The sequence below is a fragment of the Peromyscus maniculatus genome, chromosome 13 (assembly GCF_049852395.1).
Source record: "Peromyscus maniculatus bairdii isolate BWxNUB_F1_BW_parent chromosome 13, HU_Pman_BW_mat_3.1, whole genome shotgun sequence".
In the NCBI taxonomy this organism is placed as follows: Eukaryota; Metazoa; Chordata; class Mammalia; order Rodentia; family Cricetidae; genus Peromyscus; species Peromyscus maniculatus.
In genome coordinates, this window is record NC_134864.1 from 34641408 (window position 1) to 34667087 (window position 25680).

The 25680-nt window shown below is 36.7% G+C and overlaps 1 protein-coding gene across 2 annotated transcripts in view; it reads left to right on the forward strand.

Moving 5' to 3' along the window:
• The window catches only part of Cul3 (cullin 3), an 81016-nt gene that overhangs the window by 21539 nt on the left and 33797 nt on the right, over nt 1-25680 (forward strand). The window contains exons 2-3 of one of the 2 annotated variants that reach the window (XM_076549973.1): nt 2028-2225; nt 19805-19918. In XM_076549973.1, coding sequence (XP_076406088.1) covers nt 2028-2225; nt 19805-19918 — 312 coding nt within the window. Of the gene's footprint in view, nt 1-2027; nt 2226-3263; nt 3390-19804; nt 19919-25680 lie in introns of those variants that run through there. The other variant, XM_042260045.2, reaches the window with a different exon arrangement.

Consider the following 25680-nt stretch of genomic DNA (forward strand, 5'->3'; position numbering starts at 1 on the left):
AAAGAGACAGGCATTTATTCAGTTTGAAAAGACTGCAGGGCAGGTGGAATGTGGGGAAAAGATTAGGAGTTGTCTTTGAAACTTGAGTTTGATATGCTTTGTAGGAACATTTAATATGCACCTGAAATATCAGTAGTGAACAAGAGGCAGGGCTAGATAGGGTATTGGAAATTTGAGAGTGATTTAATGTCATAGAAATAAATGCAGTCCCTAGCACATAAGTCTAGGATTGGAGGTAGTGGTAAGAACCAGAAGCAAACTGACAAGTAGGAACCAATGAAATGAGAAGAAAAATAAGTGGCTGTGGTGCTTGGAAGGCAAGTGAAATTTTTGCTTTAAACATTGAATTGGTGAGCTCTTTCAAAATATTCCTGGATAAGTCTAGTAAAATGAGATCTGGAACTTTGAACATTAGATTTATGAATATAGAAGTCACTGGTGACTTTTTCACAGTTAGTCCTAGTGAAATGATAGGGATGAAAGTTATATTGTTGTGGATTAAAGATATAATGGGAAAATGGAATTTGGAGACGCTGATCATTCCAACCCCTTGGTATTTAATTATTTCATTGTAAATGTAAAGAAGTTAAGAAAGGATTGTGAAGATTTGTTTTTAAGGTAGAAAAAATAATTTTACATGTAAATAGGAATGATTTAGTAGAGAGGGAAAATTAGCAATGATCCTACTAAAAAGGATCTCCTTTAGTAGGAGACTGGACACGAAAGACTTCGTTCTGTATAGATTTTGTTTAGACTTCCTATTAAAATGCAGGTTGTTTCTGAAGGTCTGGGGTGGGGCCTGACATCCTGCATTTGTGGTGTATAGTGCCTCCCAATTATTTCTATTTTTCAGTGCAGTGGAAGCATTGAAGTGAGGATATGGTGTAAAAATCATCTAGAAAAGTATAATAATAGTAGACTAGAAAATTGGGCTTGTAGGGTTGCAGGAAGGTCACACTTAGAGTTAGTTGGTATGAATTTAAACAGGTCAAATATAAGTAGTATGTTAGTTTTGTTTTTCGAGACAGGGTTTCTCCGCATAGTTTCAGTGCCTGTCCTGGATCTCGCTCTGTAGACCAGGCTGGCCTCAAACAGAGACCTGAGACCTGGCTCTGCCTCCCATGTGCTGGGATTAAAGGCATGTGCCACCGCCGCCCTACTGTATGTTAGTTTTTGTTGTTGTTGTTTTTGGCTTTTCGAGACAGGGTTTCTCTGTGTAGCTTTGGAGCCTGTCCTGGAACTCACTCTGTAGCCCAGGCTGGCCTGGAACTCACAAGAGATCCGCCTGTCTCTGCCTCCCAAGTGCTGGGATCTGCCGCCCCGCTAGTATTTTTAACTACATGGGTTCATGTAGTGGAGTGGATGGGCTGTTGGAATTTAGCATGGCAAATATTTTGCAGGGAGCAAGAGAGTGTTAAGTGACTTGTGGATACAAAATCGTGATGTTAAAGTAGAGAGTTTTGATATACTTAGGGATAGAGGAGGAGGTTATTGAGGAATGAATAAGAATGTTTGTATTAGCTCAACTAACTTCAGATGTATCTTATTTTGTTTGCTAAAATAAAATAGTTGTTAATGCCTTTATAAATCATACAGGTTTTTGTGGTGATATATTGTGTACCCCAATAAAGCTTGCCAGAGGATCAGAGGCCAGACAGTGGTGACACACCTTTAATCCTAGTACTAGGAAGCACACACACCTTTAATCCCAGGAAGTGACGGCAGGGTGGAGAAAGATATATAAGGCCCGAGGAAACAGGAACTAAGGCAGTTTAGCTGATATCCTTTTGGGTGAGGACTCAGAGGCTTTCAGTCTGAGGAAACAGGATCAGTTGAGTTGGCAGGTGAGGTTGGCTGTGGCTTGCTCTGCTTCTCTGATCTTTCAGCTTTCACCCCAATATCTGGCTTTATTATAACACCATTTCAGATTTGAACAAGTTTGTAGTCATAGTTGAAACATTTATGATATGAACAAATACAGAAATATTCTTAACTTTTTATTCCCTTCTCTCTTTTGGATATTGCAGATGACCATGGATGAAAAATATGTAAACAGCATTTGGGACCTTCTGAAAAATGCAATTCAAGAAATCCAGCGTAAGAATAACAGTGGTCTTAGTTTTGAGGAGCTCTATAGAAATGCATATACAATGGTTTTGCATAAACATGGAGAAAAGCTCTACACTGGACTAAGAGAAGTTGTTACTGAACATCTCATAAATAAGGTACCCAATTTAAAGGACTGTTGCTAATACAATTTTGACTATAGAGAATCCATATACTGTGCTGTTTAACTTTCTTTTCATTCTTTTCACTGTATTGTAAAACCTTACTGAAAACCTATAATAGACTAAATCACAATTTATGATAGTTGAGAAAAAAGGAAGTTTGTGGTCTGTAATGAATATATAATCATAATGAAGAAAATATTAGTGAATTACAAATGCTTATTAAATATTACAATTCTTTTTTAAACATTTCAACTAGCCTTTTTAGCTTTATCTTCTGTATATTTGAAAATAAGAAAACTATTTAAAAATATTCTTTAAGACTTTCATTAATTGAAGTAGACTAATCATTTTAGCTAAGTTTGTGGTAAATGTGAAATCTTTAAAGATAAATTAGTTGTTAACATTATAAAGTATTTTCATTGAACAGACTGCAAAACTAATTTCATTTATGAAATTCCTTACTATGTCTTGCTTTAAGATTGTCAAATACAATGTGACATATCACAGATTCATTGATACTTTTATGTGATATTCATTTCTTAAATATTTTGGGGAGAAAAGCCAGAAATGTTTTGTGGATAGTAAAATGAACTCATATTTCTAACCTATACATTTTGCTACATTTTTTTGCAAATCGTTCTATTACTAATTTTTTTTATTATGATTGTTATCAAACAATTAGCGAATAAGGTTTACATTTCATTTACCCTAAATTATTTGGTAGCGTTTCTCCTGTGAATAAGGAAGTTTTCTTATGTAACCAAAGTGGTACGAGGAAAACCTGAAAGTTTAACATTAGTGTAGTACCATGCTGCCGTCCATATTCAGATTTTACTGGTTGTTCTATGTAGCAGTGATATCTTGTATAGTAATCTTTTTCTGATCCATGATCTGATCCAGGATCACATGCTGAATTCCTCACATTGGCAATTTTGAAGGTTGTAGGTCAGTTGATTTACAGATTGTCCCTCAGTGTTTGGTTTGTCTGATTGTTTCCTCATGACTAGTTTCAGGTTGTGCATTTTTGGCAGGAATAATACATAAGTGATGTTGTGTCCTCAGTGCATCACATCAGGAGGCACATGCTGTCAGTTTATCCCATTATTGGTGATGTTAACTTTGATCACTTGGTGTCCGCCAGATTTCTTCACTGTGAAGGTACCATTTTTCCCTTTGTAATTCCTAAGTATCTGTTCAGTGATATTTTGATACTGTATGAATGTCCTATTCTTCTAGAAACTTCTATGTGGTAGTTTCAGCGGTCATTGATGGTTCTTTGAGAGTCATCACTGTAGGGTTGCAAAATTACTTTCTCTTCCTGTCCATCTTCTAGAATTTCTTTCTCTGGAAGGTGGGGTGGGGAGGTTACATGAGCTAGGTAGTTTAGTATTTCCTGACCTTAAGAGCATTATGTTCATCATGTAGTCAGATTTTTGTTAAATACCTGTGCTTTCTTTTCAATACAAGTGCAGTAGATGCACAGATAGTGTATACTATCCCTTTCTGGAGTTGTTTTGACTTTGATGTGAGAGATGGTACACTTTTAGTAATAGTGTGAAACCCCAGACATTAAGTGGCAAATGAGTTGAGTTGTGTAGGTGATAATAGCTTAGGGACTGTGGAGGAAAAGTTAACGTAAGCTATAAGAAAGAAGGAAATTAAATCAAGTCTTTAAAAAAAAAAGGATTGGGGGATGTATCCAAACACCGTGGGAGGCACTCCAGTATAGCAACTAGAATATAGTATTAAAAAAGAACAACTGCTACTCTTTTTTTTTTTTATTTCTTTCATAAACTGGTTACTCTTAGGACAAAAGGAGTTGTTAATTAAGGAGCATAATAATTACTGGATTATTGAATTATTATATAGCAAAGAGCATAGGAAAAGATTAAGAAAATTTGAATGCCTCACAAAGGGATTTAAACAGTGGAAGGGTTTAAAAGGTACAAGTGGGTGACAGTGTAACAATATTTGGAGATTACTAATATGAGGAGAAACGAAATTAGAATCGGGCAGATGTTTATTAGAATCAGAAGAAAATCTTGAAAAACCTAAGTAAAAGGATAGACTAGAAAAGAGTGAATGATGGTAGAGATTTGGAAAAAAGGCAGGCAAAATTAGTTTTTTCAAATTGTGGTGCATCCAGTAGGAGTACTGTTATGTCAGAATAGAATATGATTTGCAGCAGGTAAAGGAAAGGGTAAGTTTTGTTTTAGGTTATATTGACAGTTTTTATTGGAAAATCCCTTAGATGTCATTATCCCCGTATAATATCCTCAAATATAAGCACATGTTTGTAGATGTAATTGAAAAGTCAGAACTAGACATGAAGATTTGGTGGTTGGTAATATGTACTGAGGAGTAAGCATTAGGTTTCAGAGAATGAAGTGACAGAGTCAAGGGATGGATGTGGAGGAAAGTTATGTTCACATTTGTTGGAATGACAGTAATGATCCTAACACCCACACCCACCCCTGAGACAGGGTTTCTCTGTGTAGCTTTGCGCCTTTCCTGGAACTCACTCTGTAGCCCAGGCTGGCCTCGAACTCACAGAGATCCACCTGCTTCTGCCTCCCAAGAGCTAGGATTAAAGGCGTGCGCCGCCACCACCCCGCTGATCCTAACACCCCCCACCCCCCTGCATTTACTGTATGTTAGGCCCAGCCATAGTGGGTAGGACTTTCAGGTTAGTTGAATGTAAGAATTAAATAAATAATCTGTCTTTTGAAAATGAGAAAAGTTACTTGACAGGGTCCTTGTGAAGACTACTAAAGAATTGATGAAGGGTTTTAGTAGGAGTTGGATAAAAGGTGTAATTTGTAGTATTGCTATTATTTTAAACAATGCTTTGTAACTTGGGCACAGACTCAGAAAAAAATCTGTAATGTGTTGATGAAAATTGGCTCATGGAAAAAGTAAGGAGAGAAGAGAGAGTATGAGGTCCCCGTTTAAGTGAATACTTTTTGGAATCTGAAACATGATTAAGTACATAATGAAGTCATTAGAGTATTCCAGCCATGAGAAATGTTAAGAGATTTTAGGCTTAATGTGATCTTCTAACGTGTCTCAGTTTGGGCTGCAGTCACAAATAGCATGACTCTGATGGCTTAAACAACTTTTCACAGCTCTAGGTGCCAATGCCATATAGTCCAAGACCAAGATATCCATAGATTGATTTCCTGGGGAGAGCTGTTTGCCTGGTTTGCACATAGTTGCTTCCTTGCTATATCTTCATATGGCAGAGAGAGACTTTGAATCATGTTCGTGAGGGCTCTACCCTCAGTATGTTCTTAAGGGCATGCATTCATGTTGATTGTTCTAAAGTTTAAATTTAAAACTTGAAAGCATATACACTCTTCTGATTTTCTTTCTATACACAATCTTTAATATGTCTCCAGCATCTGAAGTGTTATGATCCCCCCCCACACACTTAGCCAGCTGTTTTTAGTGAGGAAGTCTACTTACTGATTCCGCACATCTGTCATTCTGTATGTCAAATGAATTCAGTTTTGAACCTCTGCTAGTATCTTTGCTTTTTTTCATTTTTGTCTTTTTTATTTATATTCATTTTTGTTCCTAGAGAAAAAGAAACAGCTGCAAATAGTGTTATACAAATGGACTACTACCAAGAGAGAAATGTTAATTGACAGGGGAGGTCAGCACATAGTAGCTCAAAATGTTTGTCCCTGGATGTAGAAAGTATCAACTGGTTCAGTGAATGTTTTTCAGTAATGCTAAATATGATGTAATATACAATATATTCTTAATGGAAACCAGTATTACTTACTGCATTGCATTTCCTTTTCTTATTGCTTATAGTTACCTGAATTATATAACATTGATAAGATAGGTAAACTTTTAGTACCATTGTATAAGTAATCAAGACCCATCTTTTCAGACTTCAGAGTTAAAAGAAAATTGAATGTTTGTATGGATTGAGGATTTAAGAAAGTCCAAATAATCCAAGTGCTATTTCTTGTCCAGTGTTGGTAGCGTAAAGAAATTAGTGAAATGCTTGAGAACAGAACAGAACACTGAATATGAGGTCTTTGTGCCTTCCCATAAGAAAAATACTCTTATTTTAGTAAGCATGAAAACAGGTTTGTTCTCTCCCCTGTCTTTTCTAAAGAAAATAAATTTGAAGCATGGCTGAAAAATATTTTTGATGCTTTGTATTCAAGAAGTTTTACATACCAATTTGTGACTGCCTCAGAGGTACCCTTATAGTTTGTCATGACAGAATTCAACATACCAGGTATTTCTTATATGTCAGGCTCTGAGTTGGGTGTAAGGAATGTATTGATAAACAGAACATGTTTGATCTCCAGTCATGAAAGAAGCATGCTTAGTTAATAAATACAATAAAAGCATGATAGAAGAAGAGTAATGCGAGGAGCTGTATGAGTCAAGTTAGGCTTTTCGAGGAAGTGGTGATGTTTAAATTGAGACTTAAAGAATGAGCAGGTCTGCCGGGCGGTGGTGGCGCACGCCTTTAATCCCAGCACTTGGGAGGCAGAGCCAGGCAGATCTCTGTGAGTTCGAGGCCAGCCTGGGCTAGCAAGTGAGCTCCAGGAAAGGCGCAAAGCTACGCAGAGAAACCCTGTCTCGAAAAACCAAAAAAAAGAATGAGCAGGTCCTCGAGAGGGTTGAAGAGCCCTCCAGACAAAGAGAATGCCTATTATGTCATGTCTTTCGGTAAAAAAACAAATAGTATTTTTGTTTTTCTCAGCCAGTCTCTGTCACACTCCTTACCTCTTCTCCTAAGGCACAAAGCAGCAGATATCATATGTAAGCAAATACTTATGGTGGGATTCCAGTGAGACTTCATTTTAATAGCAGCAGGACATCCTTTATCAATTCCTAGAATAAAGATACTGACAATCTGCTGTGAGAATGGAGCTGTCTAAGACTTGGTAGTTGCTGGGAACAGGACAAGATAAAGTTGGAGAAAGAGTCAGAAGCCACCACCATGAAGCTGTGGCAGAATGGCTTGGTTCTTAATTATATGTCTGTTGGAGCCAGTTGTGGTTTAAGTAAAATGGTGACATGCTATTATATAGGTTATTAAAGTCCTGCTTGTGCTGTTTGGAGAATTTAGAGGGCTTAAGAGTTGAAGAGGACTAGAACAAAGTAATCCAGAAGTTGATTTATAGCAGTGATGGTAATATTATATACTGACATAGTAAGAGTTATAGAGCACAGTTGTCAGATACACAGTATCTCACATGTAAAAGGAATGTTACCTGCTGATGGTTGGTGTGTAAGGAATTGAGAAAAATGTTAAGTCAGCTTTGCTTTGTGTTTAGAATTAGTGATCATTAGTTTCGCCAATTGTAGATAGGATCAGGATGAAGCTGATTTCCTTAGATGCTTCCTATTTGGGATGCTAAGTGTAACTGACAAGTCTCTAGGATTGTCCTTCAGTAAGGAAATTACCCTTCTGCCGTCTCAGCATCTATTGAATAAGTAACTTAGATGTAGCTTCATTGGGAAAGTAGTAAGTAGAAATAAGAACTGCAGTTAGAAGCCTAATTCTTCTGCTATTCATCTTGAACAAATGAAGCCAAAGTTTGCACTTTTTAAATTTTAATTCTTTAGTTAAATGAGGGTTGTATGATAAATCTAGGGTTTTGTTGTTTGTTTCTTTGGCTTGTTTCAATTTTTCTTTAAAATTTTATCCTTTTAATAATTTATTTATGTATTTATTATTGAGACAGAGTTGACTGTATAACCCTGACTGGTTTGGAACTTGCTGTGTAGAACCCACAGAGATCTACCTGCCTCTGGCTCCGCTTCTCTGCCTCCTAAGTGCTGGAATTAAAGGCATGCATCATCATGCTGGGCTTTTCCTTTGCTTTGACAGGAGAGCACCCTGGTTGGCCTCAGACTGGTATTCTAAGCCTCCTGTGTTAGGACAGTAGACATGAGCCACCACGTTTGGAACATTAAGGCTAAGACTTGTGATGCTTACTACTCATATTTGAACCACAGATGTGTTTAGAATAAAATCTTTTCCAGTAAGTCCAAGAAGAAACTAGTTTTGGTGTGACTTTATATTATTGTCTGTTTTTAATACTCAACGTATTTCTTGGGTTTGGTTTATTTATTATTGGCAGTAATACTTTTATTAATACCCTCTAGTATTAAATATTCTTGAATAATATAATTGAATGATGTATTTTATGAATGAACCTGTGAAAGCTTTGGATTGGTTATAGCTGAAGAAAAAGGTGTTAACTTTTAAAATCTAGATTTTTACTGCTATATAGAGCATTTACTCCAGTGGTGTTTTTACTTTGATTGAATGGGAAGGAGAATAAGAGGAGATTCATCTTGCTCATTTTTCATCCTTCAGAGAACTGCTCATTGAGGACCTTGTATGTTCCAGGCCCTGGTTCAGGCAGTTATAGTCTGTCAAGCAGACCTTACTGCCTTTGTGTGCATTAGAAGCTCTAGATTGTAAATCTGACTTTCTTGATGCTTTACCTTATAGTTAAAAAAAAAAGATTATAGGTATTGCTATCCTTCCCTCTAAAGAATAGAAATGCTAACATGACTAATTTTAATTCCTACCTTTATTCTTAAATTAATGAAAAGTAATTAGAGTAATATGGTAACCTACCTAATAATCATTGAGTTTTATGACAGATGTTCAGGAAGCTCATTCATGGAGTTTTGAAAAGCATAAATAACTAATGTACATTTTTATTCTCTTAGCCTTGATAGATGTTTGGTTTGAGATACAGAAATCTGAAGCAAGAATAGAGCAATAGCAACATCAATTCACCAAGTTCATGTTGAAGATGCAGTTGATTGGATCTTTGGCATTGTTGTGCATTAACTCTACAAAGTAGGAAAATTAGTCATGTTAGCATTTCTATTCTTTAGAGGGAAGGATAGCAATACCTATAATCTTTTTTTAACTTTTTAATAAAATCTTTATTGACAAATAATTCACATAGTATACAATTTGCCTGTTTGCACAATTTGATAGACTTTAGTCCAGCATCCTCATAGGCCCATGACATCCTTACCACTTTGTTTAAAACATCGCTGTCTTCAATTTCATACACACATATAATGTATGGTGATTACATTCCATCTTATTTTTTTTAAATGAACCTAATATTTGCAGTTTAGTGGCATGAATTACATTCAAGACATTAATTACACTCATGATATTCATTGATTACACTCATGATGTTAATTACATTTGTGGTATTCATTGATTATTACATTAGCAGTATTCATTCAGTAACTATATTTATCATATTAATTATATTAATTGTATTGATATATATATTTTTTTTTACTTTCATGATACTATGATCTGATACTACTGTCTGTCTGTGGGGCTTTTCCACCACACAAAACAGAAACTGTATTTATGAAACCATTGCTCTATATTCTCCATCTTGAGATAATGTCTAATCTTTCTGTCTCTGAATTTGTATATTCTGTATATGTCATGCAATACAATTCTATAGTATTTGTCCTTTTTTGAATGTAAAAACATTTTATGTACAGCTGCAGGAGAAATACATAGATAGCTTGAATATAAAAACAGGTTATAATTCAAAAGTTCAGGGTTATTTGAAAATGGAAAATACTTCCTATAAAAAATAGTAAAAATGAAAACATTTCCCAATAACCCCCTTTAAGCCAAATAATAGCTGAATTACACATATAAATATCGATTTGATTCTGGGATACAGAAGAAACATATCTTCATCTGTTCGCTTTTTTTTTTATATATGAGTTGTGTGAGATTCCTATTCCCCTTCACTGTTTGATTTATGGCAGACATTTTTCTATGGGCTAATCCATAAAATGAAGAGATTTTAGCCTCCCCTCCTAAAACTACAGCCAGCATATTCTTTCATCAGTTTGATACAGTACAAATTCTTATCTTAATATTGAAATGTTTCACTAAAGCTTGCCCAGTGATTGGTCAAAACCAAAACTTACTATAAGCCACAGTCATCCTAGGGTCTCCCCATGCTAGGTTGCCTCCCTGGATCTGTGAGTTGCAGTCTGATTGTCCTTTGCTTTACATCTAATATCCACTTATGATTGAGTACATACCATGTTTGTCCTTCTGAGTCTGGATACCTCACTCAGGAGGATATTTTCTAGTTCCATCCACTTGCCTGAAAACTTCATGATGTCATTATTTTTCTCTGCTGAGTAGTACTCCACTGTGTATATGTACCACATTTTCTTAATCCATTCTTCAGTTGAGGGGCATCTAGGTTGTTTCTAGGTTTTGGCTACTACAAATAATGCTGTTATGAACATAGTTGGGCATGTGTCCTTGTGGTATATTAAGCATGTGTCCTTGTGGTATATTGAGCACTGGTATATTCACAAGATACCTTGTGGTATCTTGGGTATATGCCCAAGAGTGGTATAGCTGGGTCTCAAGGTCGATTGATTCTGAGAAATTGCTGTACTGATTTCCAAAGTGGCTGTATAAGTTTGTACTCCCACCAACAGTGGAGGAGTGTTCCCCTTGCTCAACATCCTCTCCAACATAAGCTATCTTCAGTGTTTATTTGTCTTAGCCATTCTGACAGGTGTAAGGTGGGATCTCAGAGTTGTTTTAATTTCCATTTCTCTGACAACTAAGGATGTTGAGCACTTCCTTAAATGTCTTTCAGTCATTTGAGATTCTTCTTTTGATAATTCTCTGTTTAGCTCTGTAGCCCATTTTAATTGGATTGCTCAGTAATTTGATGTCTAGTTTGAGTTCTTTATACCTTTGGACATCAGTCCTCTGTCAGATATGGCATTGGTGAAGATCTTATTGACTGTGTCTTTTGCCCTACAAAAGCTTCTCAGTTTTAACAGGTCCCATTTATTGTTACTCTCAGTGTCTGTGCTACTGGTGTTATATTTAGGAAGTGGTCTCCTGTGCCAATGTGTTCAAGGCTACGTTCTACTTTCTCTTCTATCAGGTTAAGTGTAACTGGATTTATGTTGAGGTCTTTCTTTGATCCACTTGGAGTTTTGGAGTTTTGTGCATGGTGACAGATAGGGATCTATTTGCAATCTTTCACATGTTGACATTCAGTTATGCCAGCAATGTTTGTTGAAGATACTTTCTTTTTCCCATTGTATAGCTTTGGCTTCTTTGTCAAAAATCAGGTGTTCATATGTGTGTGGATTAATGTAAGAGTCTTCAGTTTGATTCCATTGGTCCACATGTTGTTTTTTATGCCAGTACCAAGCTGTTTTTATTACTATAGCTCTATAGTAGAGCTTGAGGTCAGGAATGGTGATGCCTCCAGAGGTTGTTTTGTTGTACAGAATTCTTTGAGCTATCCTGTTTTTTTGTTTGTTTGTTTGTTTCTCCATATGAAGTTGAGTATTCTTCTTTCCAAGTCTGAAGAATTGTGTGGGGATTTTGATGGGTTGCATTGAATCTGTAGATTGTTTGTAGTAAGATATCAATTTTTACTATGTTAATCCTACCTATCCATGAGCATGGGAGATCTTTCCATTTTCTGATATCTTCTTCAATTTCTTTGTTCAGAGACTTATCATACAGGTCCTTCACATGTTTAGTTAGTGTTATCCCAAGGTACTTTATATTATTTGTGGCTATTATAAAGGGTGATGTTTCTCTGATTTCTTTCTCAGCCCTTTTATCATTTGTATATAGGAGGGCTACTGATTACACCTGTAAACTGAAGTGCTGACATGGTTCATAATGCAAGAATATGGTATACAGCTGTATGTTAGCCGTCATATTTATTACACTGATTTCAGCAGAACACTGATGTCATCAGGTGAAATAATCATGTCCTAGAGTTCAGAAGCAGAAAGGCATCTACTGTCTATTTATGTCAAAATTCTAGGAAACCCCTGTAAAAAACCACACACAAAAATTATATCTGGTAAAGGGAAATCTGGTTAGTAAGGCATCTATCTCAGTCAGGCATGCTATGAAGTCACAGGTGTGATCAGTCACAGTCACACTTGATGTGAGAAAGGGGTTGCAGACCGGTTAAGTGATTTGGTCAGAGACCCTACTTAGATTTGTCTGAAAATGATGGTTTTGGTTATTTGGGTTTCTTGGTGAAGATTTATATACCACAAATTTCTAGAAGGATCGTACGCCCGGAGTTATGCCTCTGTTGTATTAATATTTTTGCTATAATTAGCATGTATTCCATATAATTCATAACCCATTTTAATTACATACTTATATTTTCAATGTAATTTAATGCCAAGCATATAAATATCTTACATATAATATATATATATCTTACACATATGTATATCTTACATATTATAGGTGTGTTGTCTTATGTATTATATATAGCTTCCTTTTCTTTCATGGTAATGTACTTAGAAATCACAATTCTCTAATATGGGTTAACACAAATTTAGAGTTTTTGGAGTACTGGGGATTGAAGCTATATATAGTCTCATGATGGATAGATGGGTGGGGTGGGTGGATAGAAATATTGAAAGAGATTTGTCTATATTTAGCGTAAATATTGACATGAATTTTGAATCTTGAAGTCCTTAGTTTTCACGTCCAGTTTCTTAATAATTATATGACTTTGTTATACTTTTGATAAACTTTAGAATTATATTGTTTTAGGTAATGATTTCTGCTTTACCTAAACATTTGAATAAAATTAGCTCTTTGGAATTTTTGCCTTAAGCATTAAAATTTTAAAAGTGAGAGTTTAATTGATGATTAAAAGTTTGTGTATTGGAGGGTGGAATATTCTGGCAGATTATGTCCTACTCAAGAGTTGTGGCCCAGCCTCAGCCTTCTTGTCCATCTGCAGGAACTCTTGGATGTGGAAATTCCAGAACAAAGACTGGTTCTTGTGTTGTTGGCTGTCTTGTCAGGTCCCTGTCCTGCTCTTTGCCAGTAGTTTATTGACTGGAGAGTATGTCAGTTACAGCCGGAACATAGTGCATAAACAGATTTTATTATTGAAAAATAGAGATTTCCTTTGACTCAGTAATTCTCCTTCAATCTTAGCTAAAGTTGAAATTTTTTTAAGATGTAAGAAAAAGCTGGATTCACAGAAATAAATAGTATTCAAACTTGGTTTGTTGCAGTATTGGTTGAAGTTATTTAACAGCTCCAGTAATTTTTGGCATTTAAGTTCTTTTAACACTTGTGGAATTTTAGTTTATGTTAAACAGGTCCAACTTGAGAATTGTATTGTCAGTTTTTTAATGAATATATAAAAATGGGCCTTTATTTCCACGCACATTTTTTTGATTCTTAGCATATATACATACATATTGATGCAACCACCACTACCTTAAATGTGGAACAGTTCCTTTACTCCCCAAAACTCTGTGATACCCCTTCATAGTTATGCCCTCCTTATCCTCTCATCTCTAGCAACTACTGATCAGTTCTCTTTTCACTGTAGTTTTGTATTTTCAAGAATGCCCTGTAACTGGAGTCAGTTGATTTATTTCTGAGTCAGGTTAGAAGCAGCATTAGTTGGTCCCTTTTGTTGATGACCAACCCATACTCTTTTGTTTCAAGAGTATCACCATTTGCTCATCGATTTACCTGTGTGCTTAATGAAAGATGATTCTTATATACAGCTTTTTGAGATTGTGATTAAAGCTTATAAATGTATGCGTACAAACTTTGTGTTGATAAATTTTAATTTCTCTGGGATAAATATTTAGAAGTGAGATTGCTGGGACATATGTTAGATATGTATGTATTACTTTATAAAATGCTTGACTTCCTATATGGCTGTACTAATTTGCTTCTATTTGCTACAAATCTTTGCCAGCACTTGATCCTGTCAGCTTACTTTAGCAATTCTAGCATTGTTAGTAATTTCTCATCCTGGTTTTAATCTATATTCTTGAAATTTGGCCTTTTGCTTTTCTTTGTAAAGTGTCTGTTTAAGATACCCATTTTTAAAATTGAATTCTGTACTGAGATGTGTGAATTTTTTTGTTTGTATTTTGTTTTCTTTGGTTTTCTGCTTCTCTGTAGCCTTTTCTCATTTTAACAGCATCTTTAGATAGAACAAAACTTCAAAATTTTCTGATGGAGTTCAGTTTATATCTTTTTTTTTTTCCTTTTTTAAGCCATGCCTTTACAAACCAGGGTGACAGTTACTTTTACTTCTCAAGTGATGCATTTTCATTATAATAAAACCTTTCTTTGATGCTTTGCAAATACAACTATGACTATTGTTATTTAAAGTGAGGGATAATGTAAAATATTAACCATTGTCTTAAATATCAGGAATCAGAATTGTGTACATCATGTTACAGCAGTGTAAGTACGATGATGTTGAAGTGGGTTAAAAGCCAGAAAGGCTGACATGGCTCTTTAAGCCAGTGGTCTCCTGTACCTGGGCCTTATAGGAGAACTACCTAGGCAGCATTTTACTTTTATATGGATTTTCTGCCTTTGGATTAAGGGTGGTCCTAAAATTTGTTTAAATATCCTTTGTTTTCCAGAGAAATTTTAGATTTCTAGCAAAATGGAATGGAAGTTACAGCGATTTCCCATTGGCTCTCACTGTCTCCCCTTCAACCAACATCCCTTACAGAATGGTACATTTGTTTGTTAACCCACACTGGTTGATGCCTCATCACCACCCAAAGCCCATAACTTATATAAGCCTTTAGTGTGCGTTGATTCTGTTGCATTAAAGGTTATAATTTTGGGCATGTATGTAACCATTATAGTCTGCTGAATAATTTGACTGCCCTAAAAATCCTTGTGTTCTGCCTATTCATCCTTTCCCTTAACCAACAACCCATTATTTCACTGATTTCTTAGTTTTGCCTTTCCCAGAGTATCATGTAATTGGAATCACACAGCATGTAGCCTGCTCACATTGACTGTGTTTGCTTGAGTGATGCATTTAAGTATCCTCTTCTTCACGGCCTGGTTCCGTATTTCCTTTTTGTGCTTAGTAGTACGTCACTGTTTGCATGTGCGGGTCTGTGGTGCAGAGAAAGAGCGCTCTCCCCCGCCCCCTCCTTCTGTCTCTCTCTAAATAAGTTTGCATTCCTGTCAGCAGTGAATAAGAAGATCCCTGTTCCACATATTTATCAATGTTTGGTTTTGTCTACGTTTTGTTTTAGCTATCCTAATAGTATTGTGTTGAACATTTTTCATAGTTACTTGCTGTCAGTTTATCATTAGTTAGGTACCTTTTGTTGCCCCTTTTAAAAATAAGGTTACTTAGTTTTTCATTAAATTTGAAAATTTTCTTGTATGCTTTGGACAGTAGTCTTTTATCAGATAGGTCTTTGTAAATAGGTTCTTCTAGCCGGCGGTGGTGGTCTTTCTTGTTCTCTTGACTGTTCTCTATTTTTCAAAAGTTTTTAAGTGGTTTTACTTTTCTGCAGACTGGTTCACTGTTCTGTGAGACTTTCTCATTCCTTTGCAAGCCTAAGTACTACACAGCTATTAGTGCTCCGCGGCTTCTATCCTTCTCATCACAGTTGCTTCCCTCTTACTCTTAACTTCTGATGTGATCACTTCTTCCATGCTTCTTCTTGTGTTGCTGTTCAAATGCCAGCTCACCTGGATGAACTTAATGTAAGTTTTCGTTCAGTACTCGGTGTGTGCAGTCCCTTTATTGTAGGACTGCCTCTGCAGCAGGTTCTGGTCATTGACCCTGCTGGTGGAAAAAAAAAAAAGTAATGATTAACAGTGTTACTGCACAGATACACATTGCTCTGCTACTTTCCGTTTTTGTGTTAATTTTAAAAGTAGGTAGGTACAATTTAGTTTCTGTGTGCCTACTTAACTCTCTCTTAAAAATGTGTTAATTTTTATAAAGGTTGAACTTTCATCTTGTTTTTTACTTTTTATTGTGTTTGGATTGATATTTTCACTTTTACTTCTTAAGGGTAGAAAAATTTCTGTAGGAAATTGTTAAAAGAAGTTTCTCATAGTATAGTCTTGAATAATTAAGAATAGTATAACAGCTATGTCTAAGAGACTTCATTTTTTGTTAGGTTTTGTGTGTATGCCCAGTTTTTTAGAATAATCATGGGACTTGTGGGGGAAAGGTCAGGCAGGAGAGTTAAGAGCACTTGGCTGCTCTTCTTGCAGAGGGCTTTTAGGTTTGTTTCCCTTCACCCACAGCAGGAGGCTCACAATGGTTCTAGGGATTCGAACACCCTCTTTTGGCCCCTGTGGGAACTGCATGTACATAAGGCACATACATACATGGAGACAACTTTTCGTATATATAAACAAGTAATTAACAAATAAAACAACTTTTAGTCAGATTTTTCTACCTGGTAAAAGCTCACTATTTAACTGATAGCATAGTTCTTTGAAAAATGATGTAAATAGCATCATTTGCAATGTGTGCTGGGTGATGTCTTTTTAATTTTACCTAGAGGCTGGTTGTCAAGGTTTTCTGTTATTGTAGTAAAACAGCATGACCAAAACAACACATAGAAAGAAGGGTTTATTTGTGGCTTACAGTTTCAGAGGTTTAGGGTCGATAATGATGGGGTGGTGTACCAACAGATGTCTGACATGGAAGAGCTCATTAGAAACAACACATGGCTTTTGAATCCCCACAAGCAGCCCCAGCAACATACTCCCTCCAGCAAGGACACGCCTCCTAATCTTACAGCCACCAACTAGGGACCAAGTATTCAATGCCCAAGGGCATCTCAATCAAACTACCACACTGATACAAATTATAAACATTACACTAGGTGAAATATTTGTTGGTATATTAAAGTGTATAATCAGTACATTTTAGACAACATACTTTGTAATACTAACTTATTTGATTGGTCAGTTTTTCATTTATTCAACAAATGTGTCATGTATATTTAGAAATAATTTCCTGATTTGAATGTTTTCCCAGACTGGAGCAATTTAATACAGTTTACATTGAACTCAATTTTATAATAGTTATGAAAGTTCAGTTCTTAATAATAATTGGCTAGATGTTTTCGTATTTGGGATACATGAGTTTCATGTGTAGATTGTCTTTATTTTTGATAGTCTTGCTATCTTTGGAACTTAGGATCCTCTGCCTCCATCTCCTCCCAATGCTTGTGTTCCAGTTGTTTACTACCACACCTGCCCTGCATTGTCATGTTCTCATTTAATTACTACTCACAGTGATCCAGTGAGGTATATGGAGCTTGATGAAAGCATTTGTAAATGGGCATCTTTTCAAGATGCTTTTGGGGGGGGGGGCGAACGCAGGCACGGTTTACATACCTTTGATATTTGCAACTGACAAACCCTACACTTAATATTTAAATATATAAATTGAAATTATTTAATTACTCATTAATAAATAATTTTACAATTATGTCTCTTTTATGTGAAAACACTTGATTAACTAACATAACTCTATCAACAAACACACACACACAGAGTCAGTGTATTTATGGAGCAACTCCAGGGGCTATAAGGAGCACCTTAAGAAATTAAGGTGCTCAGTCTTAAAAGCTAAAATATGTCATATTCTGGGTTTATGATATAGTCTGTTATTTTTCATATTACACATTGGGTAGGTTATGATCCCATTATTGAAATATAATAACTTACCTTTATCCAGCATATAAGAAAAAATGGAGTAGTATTTTCTGTCAGTCAGTCTAAGTTCAATACATAGGACCTACTTGATCGAGAGAACCAATTCCCACAGGTTATCTGTGACCTTTACATGGACAGGGTGTCACTCACACTCCCATCCATACACATACATGCATCTATGTACACACATACACTCTAAATAAATAAATGTTATTTCAAAAGTTTAAAAAGTAAATCAGACACAATTCTCTTGGTTTTAACTTAGTCTGTTGTGTGTTGAAGGCATTTTAGTTTTTTAATCTTTGCTTATAATTGATTTTCCATAGAATGACATTTTATTTGCATGCATTTATAACTCAGATTTATAGATATGTATATCCTGATTCATTAATTAGTGTGCTTCAAAAATGCACATGGCTTGACATGTGTTTGGACTGGAGTTAATGAGAGTTGAGTTGGACCATGGGAGTCTGAATATTTGTAGAGGTGTGCAGCATAGCACTCATTTTTTGTCCTCTAGGATTGGTTTCAGATCCCCATAGAAACCAAACTTCATAAGTGTTCAGTTGGTTCTTGTGTGTGGAATATGCACGTACATACTCCTCTATACTTGAACCATCTCTAAGTCACATATAGCAAGTACAGTGCAAATGCATTGAAAAGGCTTTTCTGTTGTGTTTGGGGATGATGACAAGAACAAAAGATGTGTGTATTTTCAGTAGGAAATGGGCTTTTACTCCCAAATATTTTTGATTGATTGTTGCTTGAATATGTGGGTGTGGGACACATGTATATGAAGGTCCAATTGTAATTTCAAAGAATTGTATGACCTTGGCACACAACCACATTACTTCTTCACTCTAAAGTTAGAAGTGGAGAAAGTCTGTTTTCTAGGCAAATAAATAACCATTGGGCTGATAGCACAGCAGGAGAGTAGAGAAAGGGGTAGCAAGCTTGTATGTTTGGAAAGACTTTGTCAGGTTGAGTGGTCTTTTACTGAGATTGGAGCAAGAAGGCATACCAGACACAAGGAATCTTCACTTGATCTTAGCCAAAAGGCTGAGAAGCGATGACACAAGGAATCTTGATGAAAACATTTAACTTGTTGAAAGTGACTCACAGTTGATAGGATGGATCTTCTGTATACCAGGCTTTTTTCTGCTTGTGAAGGAGGAACAGCTAAAGAGATATTCTGCCACCGTACAGGGATTTAGATTTTAGTGGAAGAAGCAATAAATAACTACTGTGTAAAATAGTCGGAAAGCAATGAGTAGTAGGAAGAAAAATGAAGCAGAAGGTAAAGAAGTAGAGAGCTGGGAATAGAACGAACGTGGAGAGAGAGAGAGAGAGAGAGAGAGAGAGAGAGAGAGAGAGAGAGAGAGAGAGAGAGAGAGAGAGATTTTGAAATAGTGTAGGTGGGAGAGGGAGGCCAGGGAAGACTGGGGGTGAGATTCGAGTAGAAGAAAGTGAAGTGAGACTCTTGAGTTGAGTGAGCAGGATAATGGCCATTATGGTTGCTGCTGGAGGTTTACATTTATTGTGTTTAGTTAGAAATTTACAGACACTGTTCTCTGTATATTCCTCATTCCAATCCTGCAAAAGGATACTATTTTATGTGTAAGGAAATCAAGTTCTGTAGGTGAAGTAACTTTTCCAAATCACAGAGCTCCTAGGAGACCTAGCATTGGCAGGCCCTCAGGCAGCTTGACTCCATACCAGTGGTCTTCAGCTTCATACCCGGGGAAAGTGTACGAAGATATTGGGCCTGGAAGCCTGGGGCCAAGAATAAAGCCTTGTTCACTATAAGCATTTAGGATTTTATTTTACCTAGGTGGTTGCTTTTGATTCTAGAGTTCAAGAGAGAAATCTGGATTTTATAAAAGCACATTTGGTAGTCTGCTGTGTGCAGGTTACAGATTAACTACTTTGATTTAAATCTAAGGATTCTACTTGATTACTTTATAGAACAATTGATACATGAATGTATATGTATGAGTGTTTGTGTGCATAAACTAATGAATTGTTCTATTAATAGGTGCGAGAAGATGTACTAAATTCATTGAATAACAACTTTCTTCAAACATTAAATCAAGCTTGGAATGATCATCAAACAGCCATGGTGATGATTAGAGACATACTAATGTATATGGTAAGTACGGTTTTCCTGTCTTTCCCTTAAAAAAATCAAACTTCAGAGCAGCGACTTTCTGTCAATTTTAGTTGGATACAGGCTAAATCTTTGTAGCTGTTTTTTGTTTTTGTTTCTTTTTTTTTTTTAATGTTATTTTATGTATGAGTGTTGTTGCCTTCATGCTTGTATTGTACCACTTGCTGCAGTGCCTTTAGAGGTCAGAGGAGGACATTGTATCCCCAGGAACTAGAGTTACAGGTAGTTGTGAATCACCATGTGGGTAATACGAACTGGACTGGGTCACCTGCAAGAACAGTGAGTGTGCTCTTTACCACTGAGCCATCTCTCTAGGCCCAGGTTTAGTTTCTTAAGTAAAAATACTTTCTTTGTAAAGGCCATCGTCAGCCTATGTAAATGAAATTTTAATCATTCACATTCAATTAATATTAGAAATTATTATTAAAGGCATGACTTTAAAAAGTGTTTTATTGGGTAATCCCAGCACTCGGGAGGCAGAGGCAGGCGGATCTTTGTGAGTTCGAGGCCAGCCTGGGCTACCAAGTGAGTTCCAGGAAAGCCACAAAGCTACACAGAGAAACCCTGTCTCGGGGAAGAAGAAAAAAAAAAAAAGTGTTTTTTGGGTTTGAGAGATGAGACAGCTCAGTGGTAAAATACTTGCCAAGAAAGCAAGGGGGCTGGGATTGGATCCCTAGAACTCATACCAGTACTGAGTGGGTGCAGTGGCTCATCTGTATGTCCAGCCTTGAAAGGTGGAGTTCAGGGTCCCCAGAGAAATCTGGCTAGCTAGACTAGCTGTGCTACCTGTATTGGCAAATTCTGAGTTTGATTGAGAGACTCTGCCTCCAAAAGAATAAGGAACAAGAGGTACATGCATATGTCTATGTCCCTGCACTCACAGGTGGGAGCATACATAATAAGAAAACCAAGTGCTTGTGCTTCAAAATAAAAAGTATTAAAAAAACCTTATTTAATACCTCTTCCTGAGGTAAAGGTAGCTAAATTACAGCATGAATTGAAAGCTGAATGTTCTAAGTTTATGAAAGCTAACTATAAATATTTACAGTGACAAAAATGTCTTATTAATATAAACAGTTTTTCATAGTTATATTCTTCATAGCTGCTGTTCATCTCTTCTGTAAATTCCTGGCAGTGTATTACTGCAGTTGGTCTTATTTTAGTATATAAGTTTTATTGGATACATAATCTATTTCACTTGGAATTGTTTTTCATTTTTTATCATTCAAGAAAAAGATGTGAGATGGCTTGAGAAACCTTGGGTTTTTCTCTCTTGCTCCTTTTAACGCCCTTTGGTTTTTGGTTTGGTTTGGTTTGGCATTCTGTTTCTCTGGCAAGGGTTTCTCTTGTATGTAGCCCTGGCTGTCCTCAAACTCACTCTTTAGACTAGGCTGGCCTCAAACTCTGTGTCCCGAGTGCTCAGATTAAAGGCATGTACCTAGCCTCTGATTTTACTCTTAATTAAAAAATACCTGTGAACTTATAGAATGAAACTAAATTATTTCAATTTAGTTTATTGTATCACTGCAAAATTAGTAAGTCTAATGACTTGTTATCCATGTTTTCTGTTTCTTTGCTTATGTGCATGAGTGTTTTGCCTGCATGTATGTCTGTATACCATGTACATGCACTGCCTATGGAAGCCAGAAAACAGAGCATTGATTGAATCCTGTGGAATAGGAGTTACAGTTGTAAACCACAGTGTTGGTGCTGGGAATTGAACCTAGGGCCTCTGAAGAGCAGCCAGTGCTCTTAACCACTGAGCTCTCTCTCCAGCCCTTGCTATCAGTGTTTATGTTGGAGAACTAGCCATATTGATTTTAGCAACCCTTCACTCTCTGCAGTTCTCATTTCCTTAGTTGCAGTACAGCAACAAAAGCTTGCCCTAGTTTCCTTCACCCAATAGAGGAAAGCTGCGTTCGGAAAGTAGTTCCAGTGAGAACAAGCAACCAGAGTTGGTTTTTGTTGTTGATGTTGTTCTGCTGAGGGAATTGAAGCAAACCTTTCCCCCTGATTTTGTGAGGGCTTAGTGGCAAAAGGGTAAGAGAGAGACAGTCTTATTTTTCTGGGATGAAATAAGAGATCTACCAAATTAACTGCTTTCTGAGCATTGTTTTCTTTGTCAGGTTAGGGTCCACCTTATGTTAACAATTTTAGGATAAATGAGATAGCACATGAAAACCAAGTGACATGTGAAGGAAGCTTGCCACTCGTGTTCCCATTACAGCTTTAACGGGGGAGCCTTTAAATTCAGTACAGTTGCTAACAGTTGTAAAGCCACTTGGAATTGGAATTTTATTATTTGTTGTCTGTCATTTTTAATTATGTGTTCTCATTTTTAAAAATTGTTTAATTTCTGTTTACAAATTAATGAAATCTCAAGGTTTGTGTAGGATTGCTTCTTACATGACCATGTCAGTTTATTCCTGTCACGTGTTACTCATTAAAATGAAAAAACAAAAACCAAAACACCAATTGGGGAGTGATAGGGCTTATATGAACCATTTATGAAAAGCAAGGTCATAGTAATAAGCTCAGTAAAAATTAGCTAGCTAGTATTAATATTTCTAGTCTCTTAATGTTTTTGTTAACCATGTAGTAGCACAATGCTGGCTGGATCAGTGACTTATGCTACCCTTTCCTATGCTCTGCTGGAGGAAACCTGATACTAGATGGGTTTGTGTCAGGGTTTGTCCACTGTCACATACCTGGTAGCCCTCTTTATTGGCTTAAGGAGTTGTAGACTCCTTTTCTAGTGAGAGTGCTCTCCTGGCTAATGCTGTTCGCTCTTAGCTCTGCCCTCTGGCTTCTTCTCCTAGTAAAAGACTACCATCTCCCTCTCAGAAAAGGGAAAGTATCAGGTAGGAGGACCTGTGGACTTCTTTTCTTTTCTTCCCACCTGTGTTAATTCAGGAAGGCATTTACTTTGTCATAGGCCAGGTTTTTTTTTTTTTTTTTTTACTTGTATTAGGGACCAGGAAAACCTAGTTGAATTTTATCCTGAGCGTGATTGGCTTAAACACACCCAATGCTGATAAGATCAATTAAAAACAAAACCAAAAACATTAGAACTCTGTACCCTTACGTTTTGGGAGTTCTGGTGTTTTTGTTTTTGTTCAAATAGATTTTTCTGATGGACCGCCATCTCCCAGGGTTCTTACCTACCTCTCAGGTAAATGTCTCATTAGCAAATGTGAAAACTTGCTCTCTTTTTTATATCCACTTTCTAAACACGGCCCAGTTAAGCATCTCCCTCAGTTCTTGTTCTGTTTTGTCTTTATACCGGGATCACCATGGAGGGAGGAGCTCTCCATCTCTGAATACAGAAAGCATGTTAGGCCTTGTCTTTGTTACTTTTTAGCAGCATTTGGCACAGCTGGCTGCACTTATCTTTCAATATATTGGGCCCTTGTTACTGTGACAGAGCACTTTATGCCTCCTACCTTCTGCCTTTTCCTCAGCTAATGCTCTTCTTTCACATCCCCCTTTTCTGTAAATCAAGGCATTTGGGACTTTTGATTTTTCTTCTCATACTGCACTACTCACTCTTACAACTCTTTGTGCTTCAGCACATGATTCCCAAATATATATATCTCACTTTGGTTGTATTTTTAAAACGGCAGGAAGGAGTCACATCATATAACAGGGCCCACATGGGAGGTTTATTGAGGAGAAGAGAGAGAAGGAGCAGAGAAGGGGGCAGAGACCAGTCCCTGGGGACTAGAGCAAAGGAAGAAAGAGACAGACGGGAAGTGGGCAAGGCCCTCCTTGTATGAGGAAACAGCAAATGCGCATAGAGGCTGCAGCTGAGGATATATCCTGTCAGGACCCTAAGGGCAGGCCAGTACAGATGCCTAAATGCTAACAACTATCCTCAGAGGTTCAGGTTACGTTGTCTGTTTAGTTGATGGCTCCCCTCCTTGTCTGTGGCACCCTTCATTGTCTGTCTGCAAGGCACTCAGACTTGGCATCTCCAGATGAACTAGAATTGTAATTCTAGTTGCTCACATAGAAACCTGGCACTTCTTTAATTTCTTCTCCCTACCTACGTCTTCTTATGTTCCTATCTATTGGCCAAGACTGTTCCTCTTGTATTTCTTTCTTGAAATTAGTGCACTAATCTTAGAAGTATATATGTGTGTGTATGTACTATTCCTAAAGCATCCACTAGGCACTATATTTTGTTTTCTGTATTTCTCCCACAGGTGTTCTTTTGTTGTGTTGTTTTTTGTTTTTGTTGTTTTCTCCTTGGTACAAAAAAAAAAACAAAACCGTATCACTTAAATTCTCTGATAGTTCTCGTATTCTCTGGTTTGACAAAGTCTGACCTTGTTCTGACTTAACATTTTGAAATTTCTTGTCAAAGCTGGGGTGGAATTAGTGGTGACCTACCTATGATTCCTGCACTTGGAAGGCTTAGTCAAGAGGATCAGGAGTTGACCATCATCTTCAGCCACAGAGTGAGTTAGATGCCAGCCTAGGCTACCTGAGACCCTGTCTTAAGGAAAATGACCAGTTCTTATTAGTGGTCTCTGATGGGTTTTGCTCTAGTGGTTAAAAGTATGCTCTTTGTACTGAGAACTGTTCTTTAGCAATATTCATAGCAGTCATTATCCCATCACTTACTGAAATTTGGTGCTGTTATTTAGTTTAAGAATTATTTGAATAAAAGACTTACTTGTGGATCTGAAAACTGAGTTCATGAGTGGAGGTTGGGAATAGGGTTTGGAATGCAGTTTGGAAATTCTAGACAGGACATTGATTCAATCTGGTAGGTCAATCTGGAGTGAGACGGTGAGGTTTCATGTCCTCGAAATGCTGTATTATTTCAAACTGAGAAGTTGTTTATTTCCATTTAAATTTTACATTTAATATTTGGAGCCACCAAAACAAACCTTCAGAAAAAGTGGTATTATCCTAACTGTATTGTATGATTTCTACTTACACTGAACTGAGGACATGGACAGTGAATGCCTGTACAACCATTGTATGTCATAAAACCTAATGCAGCTCCCTGTGCAAGCTAGACACAGACAAGCAGTATAGTACCTGATCTTTTTGAATTGACTGCCTTTTTAAAATCTTATTTTAAAATCTTCATTCCATAGCCAATTTTTTTTAAATCTTTATGTCTTTCATTTTCCTATTTCATACTTTTTAAATATATGTACTGTTCTGGTTTTAATTCAGATATATATCAGAAATGACATTTTAAAACTAAGAAAAATGTGTATATGTTAAAATGAAGTAATTTTTGAAATATTAATGTGTATCATTTATATTTCATTAATTCTTTGAGAATTTCATATTTTGTCTGTATTTATCCCCTTCCTCAACTCCTCCCATATCTCCCCCACCTCTTTACCTACCCAACTTCATGTTCTGTGTATTAAGTCCAGTCTGTGTTGGCCAAGTACCCCTGGGTGTGAGTAGTTGTCGATACACTGGGTGTTGGTGTATGTATCCATATATACCATTAAAGATGACTTGAGTTTTTCTCTCCTAGCAGCCATCAAATACCAGTTCAGGATGGGACTTCATGCCTATATCCTCTCCTGAGCTGGTCCGTGTCCCTCCCCCCACCCTCCCCGTTTGAGCTCATTCAGGTCTTGTGCAAACTGCCCCATTTAATATGCATCTTTGTTGTATCTGAAAAACAGCCTCCTTGAAAGTCTTCCACTACCTTTGGCTCTTAAAAATCTTTCCACTCTCTCTTTCACATAGATCCTTCTGCCTTGGCAGGT